We start from the raw sequence: 20,105 nt of genomic DNA, 5'->3' as shown, positions 1-20,105 counted from the left end.
AAAACAGGACGCCAAATACTGCACAATATTTGACTAAGAAAGATCCTGAATTGGTTGAAAGTTTTTACTTTTTCCTAGGTCTGTTGTTTGTTTAGAATAGTTCCCTTGTCTGGGTCATTGCCAAAGTATCAGTTCAAGCGACTCTTGAAAGTGCCACAAGGGCTGTGGGTGAGAGCTAACGCATCAACTAAGATTGTGTTTGGTTGCTAAATATAGGTTAGAATAACAATTTTTGGCCATGTTGTATCTGCTAACCTGTAACCCATAATACCCGAGTCCTGATTAAGTCCTTCACTTCTTTCACTCGTAATCCTAAGTGATGTTTTGTGACGAGATGGATGAGAGTAAACTGGTGAACGGGGTGAAGTGTGACCTTAACGCCAGGCAATCAGGATGTGCGGGCCTCTAGAATGATCCGTCCCGCATTCTTAGAGAGCTCGGTGACTGGGAAATGTGCCCAGCCAGTTGGCAGTCATTAGGGGGCTTGTTTATATAGCTGTTGAGAAACAGTCACCTTGTGGTTCCCCAAAGTGTCACTCTGATACAGTACAGTAGCTAGGTTGTCTCACATACATGTAAGAAAAACTTGAGCCAAAACCTTAATGAATATTTTACATGCTTTTAGGCTCAAGTTTCTCTCACATTCTTCATTCTTTTTTTCTTTTAAATTTGGTGCAATGTGTTTATAAACAATGCTCTAAACCTCTAGTCATCCAGCCTTAGAGATGTAGATTGTCTGTCACTGGAGTGCTGAACTGCTAGGTTGTATTCTCTCTTTAATAGAAGTGGGGGGGGGCTTCTCTTGCACAAAGATCTAATATACGGGCATTTAAAAAAAAAAAGCCACAAAGAAACCAAATTTCGTGTAAGAAACCTCTCTTAGTTTTACATTTTCTCTTACCAGATGGGATTGCTGCGATTTATTTCATGAACATCAAAAATAATTGTTGCGTATTCGTTCATGTTCTCTAACTCTCTCGGTCCCCTATGACCCTTTCCCAATGGAAAACTGTAGTTCCTTCTCATTTATTTTTCACCTCACCCTGTCTATCTGAATAATCTGAAATCCTACCCATGTGTTCAAGCTCTCTTCTTGCCTTAAATATTTCCATTTCCTCTTGAGCCATTCCAGAATAGCTTCAGTTGTTCAAGTTTTCAATTAGTCGTTGAACAAGAGGTAGCAAGTGCTGTGATAATTACTAACCTACCTATGGGATTATTGACCAAGGCTTTAGGACCTTGCGTTTCCAAGCATGCTTGTGTGTTCATAAATAGTCTCCTTGAATTCAATTACACTATTCGTAAATCAAAGGGGGGCTTTTTTATGTGAATAATAAAACATTATATAGATGTATATATTGCCATAAGTAAAATATAAACCAACAGCACTAGGAAGACAGTATATCAAAGCAAAACATGTTTCTGTCTTCTAGACATTTGAGGATAAAGAGCGGTATTTGCCTGCTTCTGATCATTCTAATTGTTTCATGCGGTATGTGATGGCAGCTTCACAGACAGACAGGTAGGGTTTTTTTCTATGTAAATATTTCTGGGAATATGTAATAGTAACGTTTTCTAACAGGCACGATATTTTTTATGATCTGTTTGAATAAATGAAAAAGCTGACACTTTGGAATTTATGAATCTTCCAGGTACTCATAATGTTGTGTGTTGTGTGTATACATATGTGTGGGTCAAATTGAGAACTCTTTTGTTTCCATATTGGATTAAAATCCATAGAAGGTGAAAAGAGGAGCTTTTGTACTTAGTACAGGTCTAAAAATGAAGGATATTGACATGTGGATTCAGACGTAGCACTGAACAAAACCGCAGCCATTGCCCAAGGTAAATCAGTGTTTCAAGACAGAATTGCAGAAGGCAGCTCATGAGCAAATGATTACAAAGAAAAGAGACAGACTTGGGAGGACGTATGTCTAACAGGGCTGAAGGTTATCAAAGAACCTTCTATCTACTGTAGAACACAGGGGAATTTTGATTGCATCTTGAATGCTGTTGCAGAATTCCATAGAATGCTCATGAGAAAGGAGAAAAATGAGGCAGAGACTTTATTCCTTTGTCTGTGTATGTGTATTTATCCTGCTCGCTAAAGTAATGATGTTTAAACCTTAGAACATGAGCATGTGTCCCTGCACACTGTAACGTCTCTGAAGAAGGCTCTGTCAGAGTGAAGCTGCAGCTAAAAAACATCTGCTCAAACAAACAGGAATTAAAAATAATTGAGCAGAAGGTGCCACTTGTGTGGAGGGAGACAGCATGCTCTTTAAGTGTGCTAGACAGGCCAAGAAAACGTGAGTAGTGGAGCATAAGAGCACGTATTTTAACATAGTAAGACCAGACAGGAACCCTGGTGGTTGTCAGTCTAGGAAGCCCTACCAGAGTTATGATCACCTTATACTTGGAAGCACTAGGAAGAAGCAAAGAAAAAGTCTGATGGTCGTGAGACTACTGAAAAAGTTCTGTAGATTTCCTGAATAAAACCACTGGGTTTTAGGTGAAAACAGTAACTTGTATTCTTCTCCTGTCATCCATGGAGTTTGACAGTATTTGGCTCCCTTTATTTAGAATCACAGAATGGTTCAGGTTAGAAGGGACCTTAAAGATCATCTAGTTCCAACCCCCCTGCCCTGGGCAGGGACACCTCCCACTAGACCAGGCTGCTCAAAGCCCCATCCAGCCTGGTCTTGAACACTTCCAGGGAAGGGGCATCCACAGCTTCCCTGGGCAACCTGTTCCAGTGCCTCACCACCCCCACAGTAAAGAATTTCTGCCTGATATGTAATCTAAATCTACCCTCTTTCAGTTTGAAGCCATTACCCCGTGTCCTATCATTACCCTGTGTCCCTGATAAAGAGTCCCTCCCAACTTTTCCTGTAGGCCCCCTTTAGGTACTGGAAGGCTGCTGTAAGGTCTCCCTGGAGCCTCTCTTCCCCAGGCTGAACAACCCCAACTCTCTCAGCCTGTCCTTATAGGAGAAGTTCTCCAGCCCTTGGATCATCTTCGTGGCCCTCCTCTGGACCCGTTCCAACAGGTCCATGTCCTTCTTGTGCTGATGACTCCGGAGCTGGATGCAGTACTCCAGGTGGGGTCTCACCAGAGCGGAGTAGAGGGGCAGAATCACCTCCCTTGACCTGCTGGCCACGCTTCTTTTGATGCAGCCCAGGATGCAGTTGGCTTTCTGGGCTGCAAGTGCACATCGGTGGCTCACGTTGAGCTTCTCATCCACCAGCACCCCCAAGTCCTTCTCCTCAGGGCTGTTCTCAAGCCATTCTCTGCTACAGCCATTCACCTGTATTTGTGCCTGGGATTGCCATGACCCAGGTGCAGGACCTGGCACTTGGCCTGGCTGAACTTCATGGGCTTTGCACAGGCCCACCTCTCGAGTCTGTCCAGGTCCCTCTGGATGGCATCCCTTCCCTCCAGTATGTCGACCGCGCCACACCGCTTGGTGTCATTGGCAAACTTTATTTAGGAGGCAAGCATCTATAATGCTGGGAATATTTTCAATGGCATTCTTTTGCTTACAAAATACTTATACAAAGTCCTGTTTCTCTAAACGTAATAGAAATAAATAGCAGTAGCTTCCTTTTTCATGTTTTTTTAATGCCTCTAATAGCTCCTGTGTCATGCAAAGCATCACGCGCTTGCCCTCAAAGCCATGCATCTGTCTCCTTATTTGTATAGTAGGCTAGTAAGCTCCTTACTTGGATTTTTTTCTGTCAACCACAGGGTAAACCTTCTTGCATGTCTTCTGTTTTGATTAGTGTTAATATTGCCTGAGAATGTCTTCCTACATTTCCCATATATTACTGCAGAAAGGAGTACTTAATTGCTTTTTTTGTTTTGTTTTGCTGGAAGGAATGCACTGAGTACAGTTACCAAACTTAAACAAAACGTGACTGACAAGAAGCCAAAGACAGCCTTAATAGCAGCGATCTCTCTCATCCTAGAAGAACCATAGATGAGGCTTTTTTCTTCTACTTCTGTCACACTAGTTAGAATTATTTGTGTCTTTGCTTGAAAACTGCCAATTTAGTTTTGGAGTCATATGGAATTTTTTTCAGCAAATTTGAAGATAAGCGGTAGATTTTTAACATTTTACTCGAGTGGTGATTAAAACATGCTTCCGTATCATAAACTCCGATCCTCGTCTACGGCTTCTTTTTTCTGCTTAAACGGATGGATGAAGACTTGACCTCTTTTGAAGGCACTGGATGTTTTCGCGTTGACTTCATCCAGGATGTTTAATGGGGTTTGTTTTCATGCAATCCTAATTCTATTGTATTTCTGACATCCAAGGTACAGCAGTTTCCCTGCCTTTCCCTCGCCCTTGGGCCTTACCCATTCCAGCTGCAGCAAGAGTGCAGAAGACTCGGAGGCCCTAATTCTAACACCAGCAGCACTTTGCTCCCTGTCATGTCATGACAGAGAGGGACACGTCTCCCTTATTGGAGAGGGGAGTCTTCTGCTCGTACAGGGCACAACACAGGGTCTCCATTGGGCACTCTGATACAGCAGGTATACTTCCTTGAAAAACTGATCATTTTAATCTGATAACTTTAAATAAGGTGAACTTTTGAGAAGACACGCTTTCTGTAAATAGTGCATATTTTTGGTAAGAGGGAAGCTACTTTACAAAAAAGTGTACGAAAGATGCTTAGAGTAATTTTATAAATGAGGAACATAAGAAACAAATATAGATTTCTTTAAATTTTAAAATATTTACACAGTGGAACAACCAAAACCATTATGTTAAAAACATTATTTTAGACACTGTATACACATCTCATACAAGCAGATTGATTTAAATAGTGTAATATAGTTTTATACAATAGCAAGCTTTTTAACAATAATTTCAAGTAATATGTAATTTGTTGGTTTTGTAGTACAGACCCACTCTCCATATCTGAAAGCCAGTTAAATTTAAGTTTGAGTGTGTACTTTGGCCTTCTGTCTTAACCTAGCTCTTCTCCTTTTTTTTCCCGTCATTTTTATGGAATACAATTTTGACACAAATTCAAGCTGATTGATGGCAGACTTTGGCAGACCAACCTATTATTCATTTATTTGAATTTGTGTATTTGTTTGAGATTTTTAACACGTGTGACATACAATGAATCTGATTAAATATTGCATTGGTACAGTAAACTAATGTCTTGTTTATCAAATTCCTTATTTCATAACGTTTGCCAAATTTAATATGAAGAGATGATAACATAAATTATTTCCTACCTTACCCCCTCTTTGACTGTGAGAAAGATTGTGATCATGTGTGGAGATATGAAAACTTTAAAGAATAAAAAATGGGTCCTTGCTAAGAAACTGGATTTGGGGAGATGCTGCACAAGTAGTCTGCAGTCTGCTAAAAACGATTGAACTCCACAGCTGTGGAAGCAAGCGCATATTCTCCCTGTGTGAGTTCTTCTACACAGCCACCTCTGAGCAAGCAGCCGTGTGGTCATGCAGCTTGCCCTAGTCTAAGGACGGATGGCACGACTTGCCATTTTGATTTCAGTAGATCGACAGGAAGCTGCGGGATGCAAACTGCGGGATGCAAACTTGCAGCAGCATGTCAGCTGTTTTATGACACGTGCACATCCTTACACCACTGTACTTGGTGGTAAAGGTGGCGAGTCTGCCACACTGAATGATTTTTCCCCTTGCGCGTACCATGAGATGGGAATATCAGGTGTTTGCCTTCTTCCTGACTGAAAGAACAGTATGTCAGCTATGTGCCAGTCATGGAAGCATACATGATGCACATTAAATAACAGCTTTGTAACATTTTCTTCACAAGAAAAGAGTTCTATTTTGTTTTAATATGACTAACCCCTCTTCCTTTGCTGCAGCAGAAGAGGCTGTATATAGCTTCATAGCGCATAAGAATGGCGAGAGACTGAAGAAGGGCTTCTGAAGGAAGTATGACAGCATCAGAGGTCAAAAAATTCTTCTGCATAAATTCTTACTGTTTCCCCCTTTATTTCTGTCAAAGGAGGTGTTGCTTCCCTCAGTTGCTGTTGCCTTCCAAAATGAATTACGCTGCAATTATTCCATCACAAGCATGTTGAAATGATGCCACTCAAGAAAAAAAAAAAGTTAAAATGTATGTCTTTCTTGTGAAAATTTAGCAGTTGAAAGTGGAAATGTCTTATTGAAATACACTACCTGCATACGTCTTTGCTTATTTCCTTTTACTGTGTTAGGAAAAATAAATTTGCAAGGTTTTCTCTTCTGTTAGTACTGCAGCAGTAACACATGCATAATGAGTGAGGTGAAACCTATTGTTTATTTCATAGAGATAGAATAATTAGCAAGTTTTAGTGATTCAGCCAAATTTTAGTCTTTGTGAAAATTATATCCAGAAATTGTAAATGGCAGTAACGTGTGACAGTTAAACAGAAGTCTTTTTTCTGATTTCCTCATGCACCTGCAAACAAACTGTTGAAAAAAGGTTTAAGCAAAAGCCTGGTGGAAGTCATGATATGTGATAAACAGGGATGTCAATTTACCTGTTTAATTTAGACCTAAAATGTGACAACGTGTTGTACAAGGTGATCTGTACAGATAGATCTCATGACTGAATGGAGGTTCATTTAAGAGATCATCCCACATGCAGGGATTAATATATATAATAAATGTTGTTAGGAGTGGATTTTGGAACTAAACAAATGGCAGAAAGTAATTAGTCTTCGGAACAGTACCTGACACGAGGTGTGCAGGCATGGCACCACAAGTTATTTTAATTTTTTAAATTATTATTTTAAATTGCCATCATTATGTCGTCGGTTTTTTTAACATTTGTACTACCTTCAGGATTAAAATGAAATAGAAGAAAAAGGTAGCAATATTAATTGTATTGTGAAGTCATTTTTATTGTTGGATAACTAGATCTTAGGGAAGTGGTTTTGTTTTCTGTCTGCTGCGATGGATAGAATGCAGAGAAAACTGAACTTGAATCTGAGTGTTTTGTGTTCTGAAATGAACAAATTGTGTAAATATGATTTTAATGGTATGTCATTGTTTGAAAAGTTATTTTATAATATCAAAGCTTATTCCAATTTCAGAATTTCAAAAGACAAACTTTGTCATAAACAGCCTTACATTAGCTGGACAAAAATCTAATTAGTAATAACCTTTATTTTACCTAAACAGAGTTCTCAGATACTCAGCAGGCTGTTTTGGAATTTGGGACAGGAACCTGTTGTTCATAACTATTTGAAAAAAGAAAAGTACTATTCTCAAGAGCATCCAAAATTAGGGTATGCTATTTGATATATTTTTTTTAAGTGCCATGCTGTTTAAAATTGTTACGATTGTGACTCCACAAACAGCTGTTAATGAGAGTCCCACGTCTGGGCCTCTTTTTTCTACTTTGAGATAACTTTGTGCTTCAGTAATGATTTTGCCATTTTTCCTTTTCTTTGAAGAGAGGTTGTCATCTTCACGTCTAGCTGCTCTTTGTTTCATTCACCACAGCACCTAATCTTATGTAGGCTTTTCTCTCAGTCCCAAAAAACTCCCTGCATGTAATTATTCCACTTAATATGTACAGAAACACATGGAGTAGAAAGCAAGACTGGACTCAGAAAACACCTAACATTTTTACTGTAATGAATGGTCTTTGAGTCTTAATTGTCAAATTGTAGGTATCAGCTCGAAGTTAAACATTTTCCCCCCGCTTCCGGCATGCCGTTCCTGGAAGTTCAGAATGTGTGTGAGATATTGTATCAAACACCTCATCCTCATTTAGAAAAAAATTGTGGACAGACACTCTTCTTCACCTTTGTCTAGGCTTCTAAGTAGGGGTTGCACATTTTTATTTTATGTGCTGATATTTCAGGCACAATTTCCAAAGAGAAATAAGGTAGGTCAGGAAGAGTATCATTTAGGTTCAATTAAACTGCTTCCAGTATCTCTGCTAGCTTGGTTAGAATAAAGTTCAGGTATTTGTGCAAAAACAGGTGAATTCTTCACCTGTTGCTGAAGAATTCAGCATTTTCTGTGAATCAGCAATTAACTATATCCTCGATGCGCAGTAGTAGGGCAGTGGCTGTAGTAATAGGGTTCTAAACATATGTGATAAAATAATACTCAAAGCAGTAATCCTTCCTTTAATATTTGCTTACATTACAGTCATACTGTGGGTTTGCATATTCCGGATAGGAAAGAGAATACCAAGGAGGTAGTTGGCAAGTGAGGGAAAAGCCAAAGGGATCCCAGAACCTCCTCATCCTACAGCATCCACCACCAGGTGACGTTCATAGGAGCTTTTTTCTTAGGAACATCATATAGGATTCCAAAGGATGGATTAGTTTCTTTCTTTTCACAAGCAGCTATTGTCAGTTTTCTTAGAAATAAGTCAAGGGATTGTGCTAAGATTTTGGTGAGTCTGGAGAGTCACAAAAAGGCAATTCGTGAATCCAGACAAACCTGACATTTGAAGAGCTTCCTGCGGCAGTGCCATCCCCTTCAATTCCTATTTTTTCTGCACTGTAGCCCCTGATGAAACTCTTCTGCACTATTATTTCTAGTATTTTGGACCAATAAATATTAGAACTGATATAAGGGCTCCCCTACTGTCAGTTGATCTACTTTTATCACTGCTTAGTGCATTTGAGGACAATTACTTCTTTTACTTTCCAAGAGTATGTGGTATTCATCATATTTTGCAGCGTGCCATGAAAACACAACAGGTCAGCAGTGACAAAAATTCAGTTTTTAGTTGATTGTGAGTTCATGAGAAAATAGAACCAACCAATAAATAATACTGATGTGAACATGCCAAGAGTTATGTGTAGCAAAGGTATTTTGTCAAAAGTTCTGTGATCTGTAAATTTTTTTCCTATGTAGATCTTCAGTGAAGCTAATCCAAATACATCAGAGCTAAATTTTGTCATGGGGTGGTGCGAATGACCCTGAGTTTACATTTTACAGGGGGTTCTCAACCACAGACATTTTCTGCAGCATATTTGCCATCTGATCCTTGCCCATTTTACACAATCTCTTCACGCCGATTATAAGACGTTCACTACTGTTTTGCGACTTTACCTTCTTTTTTGAAGAGTTTACTCTCAGCACGTAATTAGTGCTATGTATTTATACTGCAAGAAACGATAATGACTTTTAATGGAGTAGGTAGTACTGTTTATGTACGTGCGGTTTGCTCTCCCTTTCGTTATCTATTGTACCTTCCGATTTTATCACTAGATGGCAACATAGCAACACTCCATATCAAAAGTTGCTATAACCAGAGATGGGCTTTTTCTATTGCATTTTTCACAGCAGAGCTTAAATAATTCACCCCACCCCCCAAAATGGGAACATACACATTGTTTCTTAATGGTGTGAGTTCCGGTATTAATTTGTCTATATTATTAACTGCTGCTTTTTTAGACAACTGAAGTGCAGAATAATCAAGTAAGAGAAAATAAAATGGCATTATAAATTAACAGCCTTTTTTCTTCCAAATAAGGAAGAGAGTCTATTGATTCATCGGAATCATCTCACATATGCTTGGTTATTTTGCAGAAACACCTTTTATTGAAGCCAGGGGCACTTGCGTTCACGTCTACAGCAACAAAATTTGCATCGTTTTCGCTTTTCCAAATATTTAATTTACTGAGATAAGTCTGGAAGTTAATGCACCTGTTGAGTGAAAAAGACTGAAGTAAGTTTGGGTTGAAACAACTTGTATCCAATAACCATATGCAAGAGCCTCCTTAGCATCCCTCTTGAGAGCACTGAGCCCACAGACTAATTCAAATTCTAGTCAGACTGGACAGAATGATTACGGCTAGGCAAGGTATGAAAACTGAAATTTCAAACTCAGTTTCTCAGGAGACGTATTTTCCAGTGAAATGAGAGAAAAGGAAACAAGACCAGTCCTAACTGAGCTACCAGCTTCTTTTTCTTTTGGAACTTTGGACAGACTCGAAGTTTCGCTCAGTATTTGGTAAACAGCCAGCGAGGGGTTCCTAGGCTTCTTAAGTCTCCTCTGAAACTCAGCGGCAGCTTCTCAGGAAACCCAAAACAGTTTGCAAGTATAGGAATAGGTTCTGTCCTGCACCACATTTTCTCCAGAAGCCAAAACTAGAAAGCTTATACTCCTCATAGGTCTGCTTTATACTGAGCTGAATTTTTCAATTTTTAAGTTTCTGTCAGCCCCGCTGTATCCTGATGTAGTGAAACAGAAGTGTTTGGGCCTTGATTTCTTCAGAGATGCTGGCCTTTTGCACCCTGTCAGATCCATTATTATGCTATGTATTTAATGAACAAGCAGTAGTAAACCAACTGAAGTTAGGGAAGTAATACTGGAAAGCTGTGCAGCTGTTATTAATTGAAAAGTAGCAAAAATAATTCCTCTGTCTCGATTAACTTGCATTACCACATTCTCTGTTTCCTGGGAATGCCCATCAAGGAAACATCTTAAGTTTCAAACTTACTCCGGACTTGATGTATTGGAGCTACTGGAGCTGTGTTCATATCGATGTATATCCTAATGACACGTGGTATGCTGTGTACTTCTAACTGGGGGGACCACACAGATTCTTGATCTCCGTAAGGAACCCACCAATGAACGGATTAGGAGAATTCATTAATAATTCTATGGAATACACTGAGCACGGGCAAGTGAAGCATATAAGCATAAGGATACAGAATTACATAATATGATTTGTTATTTTTTCCTGATTCTCCAAGTTAGTCGCTTACCAAGCATACTAACATTTTCTGCTTTCAGTGCTTAGAATATCTGCATTAGGGATGCACGTGTAACTGTCAACGTGATGCACATCTACACACGCGCTGAGTGTTCAAGAAACTAAGAATTCTTCTTCCCAAGACTTAGAAATTCTCAAGATTCGTGACAATTTCTGCTGTCGGGTTTGTTAGTCTGCATGATTTATGAGAGGCCTATGCCTACACGTAGGTTATCTCTTTTAAGCTCTTATTGCTTATCAGCACAACTCTTGCTAAATTATCAGTGGCCCTGATCATCATCTGCAAAATCTGTTTTCTTCTGCACATTCCAAGTAGCTCAAAGGATGCTGTGGGAAAGGTGGGGGGAAGGTGTCCTCAGTAATAGTGAAAGCTGTATTATTCCATGGAGTTATAATGTTACAACCATTCATTTTTAACTCCAGATACTCTCTTCTCAGTCAAATCTTTCGGTCACGTACAGTTCCCAGACAGCACTGAGACAGGAATATGCCTGGTTTTGCAAGTTTAGAAGTTAAAGTCCAACTGCAGGCAAATTTTGATCTTTTTCTCCACAATTTCATGGCATCATCTATCTTCTGGAATTAGAACAGAATTTTAAAATAATTTTGTACCACTGTAGATGCAGTTCTTCTAAGAATGTGACATTAATCATGTAGCTGAATTTTTTTCAGTAAGTTAAACGGATTGAAGTTTTCATCTTTCAAGTTTATCTGTTTATCTGTTGTTTCTTCCATTTCCAGATTATGGACTGTCGATGTACCTGCAATCTCAATGACATCGTAGCAAAAATACATGGAAAGCAACAGTATTTCAGCAATGCTTTGTTCTAGATACTCCTTTTATAACTCGAAGGCCCAAACAATCATTTCCTAGCAAGGAAAATTACATCTCACTCTGTTCCCCCAAAACAGTGACCTCTCCATTAAATGGTCTGCCTGTTTTCCAACAACAGCAGTTTTATTATGAATTAACTTTTGGAACTTTCTATACAAGTGATGGATTCAAAACTTACAAAGAAGTAAAAGTTCTCTCAGGTGCTTTGACCCAAAGCCTAAATAACAATGTAACTGATGTAGCTCTAGCAGATAATGGAATCATATTTTTAATAAATAGTGCTTTTTATAAATGAGAAGCTAGTATTTTTTTAAACTTGAAGCAGAACAGAAGCTTACTGAAAGTGAAATAACTACAATACATCCAAGATATTTGGCGTTCATCTGTCTATCCAGTGCAGCTAAGTTATCTGTAGTTCTCATTTGACTTTTAAGATATGTATGGTCGTCATTAAATGTCTGTATGAAACTATTTTAGATCTACTTTTCATTGATGTAGTGCTGGGTTTAGAATTAGAAATGGCCAGACAGCAACAATTTATTTAAAGAACATTTTGAAATAAGGTCTGCACACTGTCTGTGGCTCTCACTGCACAAGCTCATGCAGCCATATGACATTATTTTTAGGATCACAGCTTAAATCTGTAAATTAATTTCAATAAAGCTCTCCTAATTACATTAGCTGAAAATGTGTCCCAAAACATCTTGATTTCTTCATGTACATCCTTGATATAAGCTTTAAGAGAAGTTACTATTTGCCTAATCACTGTGTCATTTTTTTTTAACAGAGTGGAAAACAATTAAGTACTTTGGCAACATGGACATCTACTGAAGTTTATCTTGGATATAATGAAGCATTTAATAAAATCAGAAATACAGCAAACTTAGTGAAGTTCTTAAATTTTCCAAATACTGCTTCTTTATCTATAGAGGCTGTTAGTTATGACTCAATCCCATCTGAAATTACGTTGTTGCTGATCTGCAGTGGCTGCAGCTCCTCCAGACTTTTTTTTCCCTATCAGTTTATAATGAAGACAGACAATTTAGGGGCTTAAGAAGTTTTTACTTACCTGTTCCTTACAGTTCTGTTATGAGGATGACATACATAAATGCAGCATTCTCATCTGGGCTGCTGTAGGATGATGTTTACTACACCTACAAAAACAACACATATAATGGATATTTTCAAGTATCTAGATCAAAACTTCCTCTACCAGAATTGTCTCATGGAAGCACTATTCACCAGATTATTCTTGGTTAAGTGTATTATATTTTAAGTGGTTATTAAGTATTATTTTTTGTAATTAAGTGATAAAGAAATTTCAAGTAAGAGATCACTGAAGCTACCTTTTTGTAAATGACAGTAGTAGAATAATATTTATTCATTTCATTGGTCTGTTAAGACTGAAAATTATTTTTAGATGGATAGACGTACCAAGAAGAGAGTTAACAAACTGTTATTCTTCGGGTATTGTTAACCTGCACCCCCTATACAGTATGATTCTAATAAAAAAACTCTGGCTTTCAGCCTTAGCATTTATTACAGGAAGATAACTTGATTATTTTTATCCAATTCAGTTTGACTAGAAGTTTAATGGCATGATAGCCTTGATTTTTCTCAAAAGCAGGTGACTGAAATGTCATGACAGCTTTTTCAGTACATCCAAGAGAGATTATTTTGAAACCTTCTGACTTTTTAAGGCATTCACTTTCAGATTCTAATCACAGCATCATATTGAAAATACCTGGAATTCCCAAGTAGGACACAACTGTTATCAAGAAAAGTCCTTTTATTCATTATTCCGGACTCAGGAAAACCCACCAAGTCTTTTCCCAAGGTAGCTGCTCATCTTTAGTTGGCTATTAAAGGAGAATTCAACTGAGCAGGTGCGGTTCACTCTACAGACAATGGTATGTCTTTTTGACTACTTGAGTCACCTGGTAAATGTACAAAAGTTCAATGTGAGTTCATCTCTATGAAGTTCAGTGGAGCAGTGCTGGACAGTACCACAGACATGTCCTACAAAATCGTTCACGAAACTTGAGAGACCTTATTCTATGGTTTGAGCTGTTGTTCCAATCAAAAACTCTTCTGAGAATGCAAGATCATACAGAAAAGCCCCCTCAGGCAAAATTTGCAAGCTCCAAAGGCCATGATAAATATTCATTGAGACCAGGCTTGCAAGACACAGCTATCAATCAGGCTTATTGGACACTCAGTCTTACCTACTGATGCATCTTATGTAGCACAGAGGATGGATCCTAGCAAGGTAGCCTGGTGATGGCTTGAGAGCCAAGCTTATCATTGCGAATACAGCAGCAGCTGAAGACTACTTAAAAAGAACAAGAAGCAGATGGGCCAAGTATGGCAGAACTGACAGCCCAACTGTTGCACAGTGCAGGTGGCCAGGCCAAGGGTACTGGCAAGAAGATTTCCAAAGAGGACTTCATAAATATTTCTGCTAAAAACAATAACCTCAAGATACCCTAGAAAGGCATAATGACAGTGCCACGAGAGGAGGTCAAATGATAGTACTGAGCCATTTTCTTGATGGTCATTTTTAAAGAGAAGTCAGGCTTATGAAGGCTCACAGAAGACTATACCCAAGTACCATTTACATACTGACTCAGTAAGCAGAAGCATGAGAAGGAAATCCATTAATCGGTCTTCCAGTGCTCTTTGTTGAGAGTTTCTGCCTCATGGCCACTGCAACGTCCCTAGCCTGACTAGAGCTGATCCGCAAAAGTCTTGTGTTACTACCCCTGGCAAAGGCAATAGTCATCTCTGTCCAAACGGGAAGACAGGCTGAGCCTCTGGCCTGTTTCCTTGGGGGACCGTGGCATGTTTATAATAGAAGTGCATTTTAATATACTGTAGCTATAAACAGGTCTGCATGACTCCAAATCAGGTCCAGCAACATACCCTACATGAGATGATGATTGAGCTCAAATGCAAAACCAAAGTGTACAGGACATGGAAGCAGGGACAAGCTACCAAGCTGCCAAGGACAAGCTACAAGCTACCAAGGATATGCAGGAACAGAACTGGGAAAACCTAAGCATGGCTGGAATTGAAACTAGCAAGGGATATGAAGGGTAACAAGAAAGGCTTCTGTAGGTGCATCAACAGCATCAGGAAGAAAAAGGAAAAGGTGGGCCCACTGCTGGATCAGGCTGGAGATCTACTAAGGAGAAAGAGAAGCTGAAGTATTCAGTGCCCTCCTCCCTCAGTCTTCATTGACAAATTTTGTTTTCTGTCTTACCAGGTCTTCACTCACATGAGTAAATTTCGTAGGAGAGATTTACTACCTGCAGTATCAATGGACCTAATTAGGGACTACTTAGATAAGATGGACATGCACAGTCCACAGGATCAGACAGGATACCTTTAAGACTTCTGAGAGAGCTGGCAGATGTCATTGCAAGGCCACTCTTCATCATCTTTGAGTAGCTGTGGTGATTAGGGGAAAAGGCAAACACCTCGGCCGTCTGAAGAAGGAGAGAAGGAAGGCAAGGGAGAACTATGGGGCAATCAGCCTAACCTCAGTCCTTAGGAATATTATTGATCAAATCATCCTGGGAGGTGTTTCCAGTCACAGAAAGAATGAGAAAGTGATTGGAAACAGTCAGCATGGTTTTACCAAGAAAAAATCATGCTTGACCAACCTGACCATTTTCAGTGAGAGGAGGACTGATTTGGTGTAACAGTAGATGTCATTTCCCTTGACCTTAGCAAAGCATTTGTTATACAATGAATGACTGGTACACAAGGTGGGTGGAAAACTGGCTGACTCCAGAGGGTCAACAGTTTAAAGTCTAACTGGCAGAGGTGAGCTGATATGTTAAATATCTCCATCAGTGGGATGAAACGCACCCTCAGCAAATTCACAAATGATGCAAAACTGGGGGCAGCAGCTGATAACGTGGAGAAGTGGAGATACCATCTCATGATTCTGAAACAAGTTAGTCCATTTTCACCATCCCTTTCAGATTATACTAGATTAAGAGAGGCACAGCTAGCTTTCAGAAGGGAATAGACCATAACATGAAAAACAGTACCCAATACAGGGCCTGGGCAAGGCATATACATCTGTGATAGAAACACAGCCAACAAAAATAAATACACCATTAGTGGATTTAAGTAGGTTTTGTGCCATGCGGTTAGGGACAAGAAGATAGAAGGTAAATGAGGCTGTATTCAATCATGAACTGAAATAATAAAAATGGATTGTCACTATTATTTTCTGTTACATCTTCTATTTTGCTTGCTCATTCATTGGCTTCACCAGAGGTGACCCTCCAAGAAAAGATGATCTGATAGATAGCCTCAACAGAGGTTTGGAGTATTCGAGGAAAGACATGGCAAACATCTGACTCTCATGCAGAGAATCTCATGCATTAATACTAGAAACTGCTGCCTCCAGGGTAAAAATTGGAGCAGTATTGTCTCAGGAGATTGACTGACAGAAGTGCAGTTTTCAATACCTGAGTCAGAGAAGGCTTACTCAGCTTCACAGCTCTGATGTTCATTCAGAGTTGGGTTAAGAGCTTGTCTTAAGAACAGCCTGTCCTCCAATAGGAATTACACTTGCTGCTCACGACTTCGATAAACTGGACATTTGAGCTTATAGTGATATGGTTTGCTCATTCAGCACTGTATAAATGTGGTCACCTCAACCAGGGTAAAAAAAAAAAGAAATCAAGACACTCTTTTTCCATGTGGAGTGTTCTGGAACTCATTCAAAATTTAAATTATATCTGAATTTCATTAGAGTTAGGAAATTAATTAGTCTGTGCTCTTTCCTAAGCCCCCTGTAGTTTCAGAGCTGAGTTGGACAGCAGACAGTTCTTAATCTGAATAGGACCAAATTATTTAGACAAACCCCTTTTTCATTCTTTCTGTAGCCAGAGGAATGACAAGCACAACAAACTCCTTACAAAGCCTATTCGGCCAAATCAAGCCCCTCTACACGATGAAGTGAAAGCGCTTTCACAGATTAAGGTATACTAATCAAAACCAAAAAATGTCAGACATCCGCAAGCAGCCACCTGGGGTTCCACCTACAATACTATTGTAAAAGCATCTATGAATGTGTTTCTTAGAGCAATCTTTTTCTTAACATACGCTAACTCCATATTAGCTCTGGATGTGAAGGGGACGCTTCTTGTTATCACCATTAGTACGGTTGTTTCTGTAAAGTTCTTTGAGATGTGTATCCCATATGCTTATTCATCTTCTGTCTCTGGAAAAGGTCCTCATTGAGCTGTTTAGATCTAGAATTATGGGGTTGAGGGGACTACAGAATATATGGTGTGGTCTCTTTATGTTCCTATGTGCAAAAAGATGAAGCATAAGCATCCTTCATGAATACTGTTCAAACCATATGGCTTCATATAGTAACAGCACATGCATCCATATTGGCAGCGTGTCTATGGGGAGGGTATCTTCAGAAACTCCAGCTAGTGCTGAGTCACTTCCTTTTTCTCAGGAACATTCCTGTATCTGAAATGTATATAATAACCACCAGGCATCTCATTATTACACAAAACACTGTGCAGTATGGTAAGTATTTTAGAGTAGTTGATCATTTGTCAAACTAGTTTGTTCAGTCACTGTTTTATTAAAGACACTGGTATCCCACTTCCTCATGTGTGATCATACATGGTAGCACTACCAGAGTCAGCAGACTGAAATTTATAGTCATTAAAAGCAAAAAATGAAGGAGTTTGCCTTGCCTTCCTTCTTCAAAATATGCTCCTTATGTATCTACAGAGACCCATCTTCTATCCCCACGACATCTCGATTCTTAAGCAAAAGGATTCCAGTTGACAAAGGAAATGATCCTGCAAGATCCTGTGTTTTTTTCTTTTCTTTTTTTTTTTTTTTAAAGTGGGAGTGAGATTGAGAGGGCAAAAGATAGTCAGACAGTAGGCATAGCTTGTCGGAACATTTCTCTTTAACTTTGGGATGTATATGAATGAAGTACATGTAGATACCATATGGGAAAGATAACAACTACAATAAAAATTAATTTGAAATAAATACAGCCATAATCTTTTGTAAATTTAAATTACACGAATGTTTCTTCTTACAGACTACTTCGGGAATATATTGACAAAAATGAGAAAAAACATATGATTTGCTGCAAGAACTGGCTTGAGAGTATTAGTAAAGCTTCTTGTGTGGATAAGTGGCAAGAAAAATACGGTCCTTCATTTGAATCCATCTGCTAATGTATACATGTCATTAATTGATGGTTCTAGAATATACCACCAGACCTGTCCCTTGGAAACTGAAATATTTAGCTCTACATTTAGCTCCGAAGATTCTGCACAATTGTAGCTTTTCAACACAGCATGGATTTGAATGTCTACTACCTGGACATGGAAGATGAATTGACATTTTGGTCTCTGACAGCTTTTGAGGAGAAGCTTGTAGGTACATCCATGGAAGTCTACAGGCCAGACCTTCTACTACAACTAAAAAAAACAGTAGTTGTGAAGTTGCTCATGGAATCTGTGTTAAAATGAGGTAAGGTTGGTGGGTTTTTTAAGTTTCTTTCAAATATATAAGTTTCTTTTCATTATATTTTGCTATATATTTTAATTTTCTGCTCTATTTGGGCAATATTTGGGATACTCTGTATGTACATAGAAAGAGCAGAGAAAGGCATCTTTCCACATGCATTCACTGCTATTGAGACTTCGCAGTAGAGTATATGCTCACATAGGTCCATGCAGATTAATTTTCTACTGATATAGCTATTATTTGAGTGTGTTTCCTTAAAACTATAAATTAAAATAGCATATTAACTAAGGTCAGCACTGTAAATCTGTAAATTACCTACAAAATTCTGTGATACTAAGAAGGCAGATGTCTTAATAAACATGAACAATAAGTCACATAAGCTGGAAATCGTCTACCCAAATTTAGGCACATGGAACATGCTTAAATATCTCTTAAGCATTTGTCAGCATTTCATCTTTTTTATCTGCCCCCTTCCATTCTGCTGCTGCTCGGTTTCACTTGGGTGTCTAATGATGCATACATATCAGAAGTGTCTCTCTTGTGCTTGAACAACCTGCTAATTTAGATGCCTACACCATAATCATAGCATGCTGTGAAGCAACTGCTATTTTGTAGAAGTTTAAGTCCTGTCGCTCTCTATAAGCTCGCCCTTTCCCAAATAGGAATGAGGACGCTGAACCATGCAGTCCTTGCAAACACATTGCAAGCCTGACAGTGCTTTTATTTTCGGATGTTTCAGGAAGGAGGTGCATTGCTTAGGATGAGAGCAGACCTCTTGAGTGCCTTTTCCAAAGGAATCTGAAGTGTGTAAAAATACTGAGAGCGCAGGTTTAGTCTTTTGTACTAAGGCAATTTGTCTCAACTAAAGGCTCCTGGTTTATGGGATGTGTTGACCTATATTCAGATACCTAATTTAGGGTAGATAAATCCCAGATACACTGTTTGGGCAATGTAGAACCACACAAATAGAGAAAAGATCCAGCCTGTCACTTAACATAGGCTCTGCGGGTGACCCACACAAAATAAGTTCCAGAAGCAGAATTGGACATTTTTTCAGATTGCTCAGATACCATGAAGTTATCCTTTATCTCACTAGAAGCATCACTGTGGTTTAATTTTTTTTATTAATTATTGTTATTCTTTATTCTCTTTTAGACATTTACATTTTACCATCAAACTGACTATACTTCAGAATCCAATTATACAAAAGCATTGTGAGTATCAGAAAATTTATACAGTAGATGTTAAGTTGATGATGTAGTTCTGAAAAGTAGGAATTAGAAGCTTCATCAGTACTACACTAACTGCCCTGACAGTAATTCCATAAATTAAATAATATAGTTAATATTGCTAATGGGAAAATACTGCTTGTTGCTGTAATACTTCAAGAAAGGCCATATGCCCATATGACGAGAGTCACATGAGGGAAAGCAAATAAAATATTTATAAAATATAAAATAGATAATCCAGTTACAAGGGGTTCTTTTGACAGGAAAACCATGCACATTTTACTCAATACATAGATTCACTCCAAAGTTTCTTTTCACTCTTTGTGTTCCAGCTGACAGGATTTTCAGCATTTATGTATTCCTAGGTGAAGATACATCTCTTGAACAAACCTACAGACGAAGTTTCTATTCACTAATGAGGATCTGGGGTTGAAGATCAATCCTAACTCTCCTATCCTCACTTTTGTTTCAGATTTGCATACAGGTTTATTCAAATCTTCTCTCCACCTCTAAAAGTGTTATTGATACTTGGGTTACTCAGGAGACAGTTCTCACCGTCTTCCATACTATTAACCACCTTTTTTCAGAAACGCAAATGTCCCTTTGACAAGCAAGATGCTGTTGTCTTTTGCATATGAGTGAACTAATAAAAAATTGATCGCCTACTGAAGGTTAAAAAGTGTCTTCTCTCACTTGATAAGCCTTTTTGCAAATATCGCAGAGCCTTTCCAGACTCTAAACCTTACATTCCACATATAAACTAAGAGCTCTTCATCC

General features: G+C 38.7%; 1 protein-coding gene across 1 annotated transcript in view; it reads left to right on the top strand.

The window, feature by feature from the left end:
* Positions 1 to 334: 334 nt before the first annotated feature.
* The window catches only part of CATSPERE (catsper channel auxiliary subunit epsilon), a 31,169-nt gene continuing 11,398 nt past the window's right edge, over positions 335 to 20,105 (top strand). Inside the window, 7 exon segments of the mRNA XM_074579359.1 lie at positions 335 to 384; positions 6,011 to 6,077; positions 7,171 to 7,277; positions 7,665 to 7,728; positions 12,359 to 12,577; positions 12,580 to 12,713; positions 12,715 to 12,833. Coding sequence (XP_074435460.1) covers positions 335 to 384; positions 6,011 to 6,077; positions 7,171 to 7,277; positions 7,665 to 7,728; positions 12,359 to 12,577; positions 12,580 to 12,713; positions 12,715 to 12,833 — 760 coding nt within the window.

This window comes from Larus michahellis, chromosome 3 (assembly GCF_964199755.1).
Source record: "Larus michahellis chromosome 3, bLarMic1.1, whole genome shotgun sequence".
NCBI classification, from domain to species: Eukaryota; Metazoa; Chordata; class Aves; order Charadriiformes; family Laridae; genus Larus; species Larus michahellis.
Note: the sequence above shows the minus strand (reverse complement) of the source record. Positions and strands in the feature narration are given on the sequence as shown.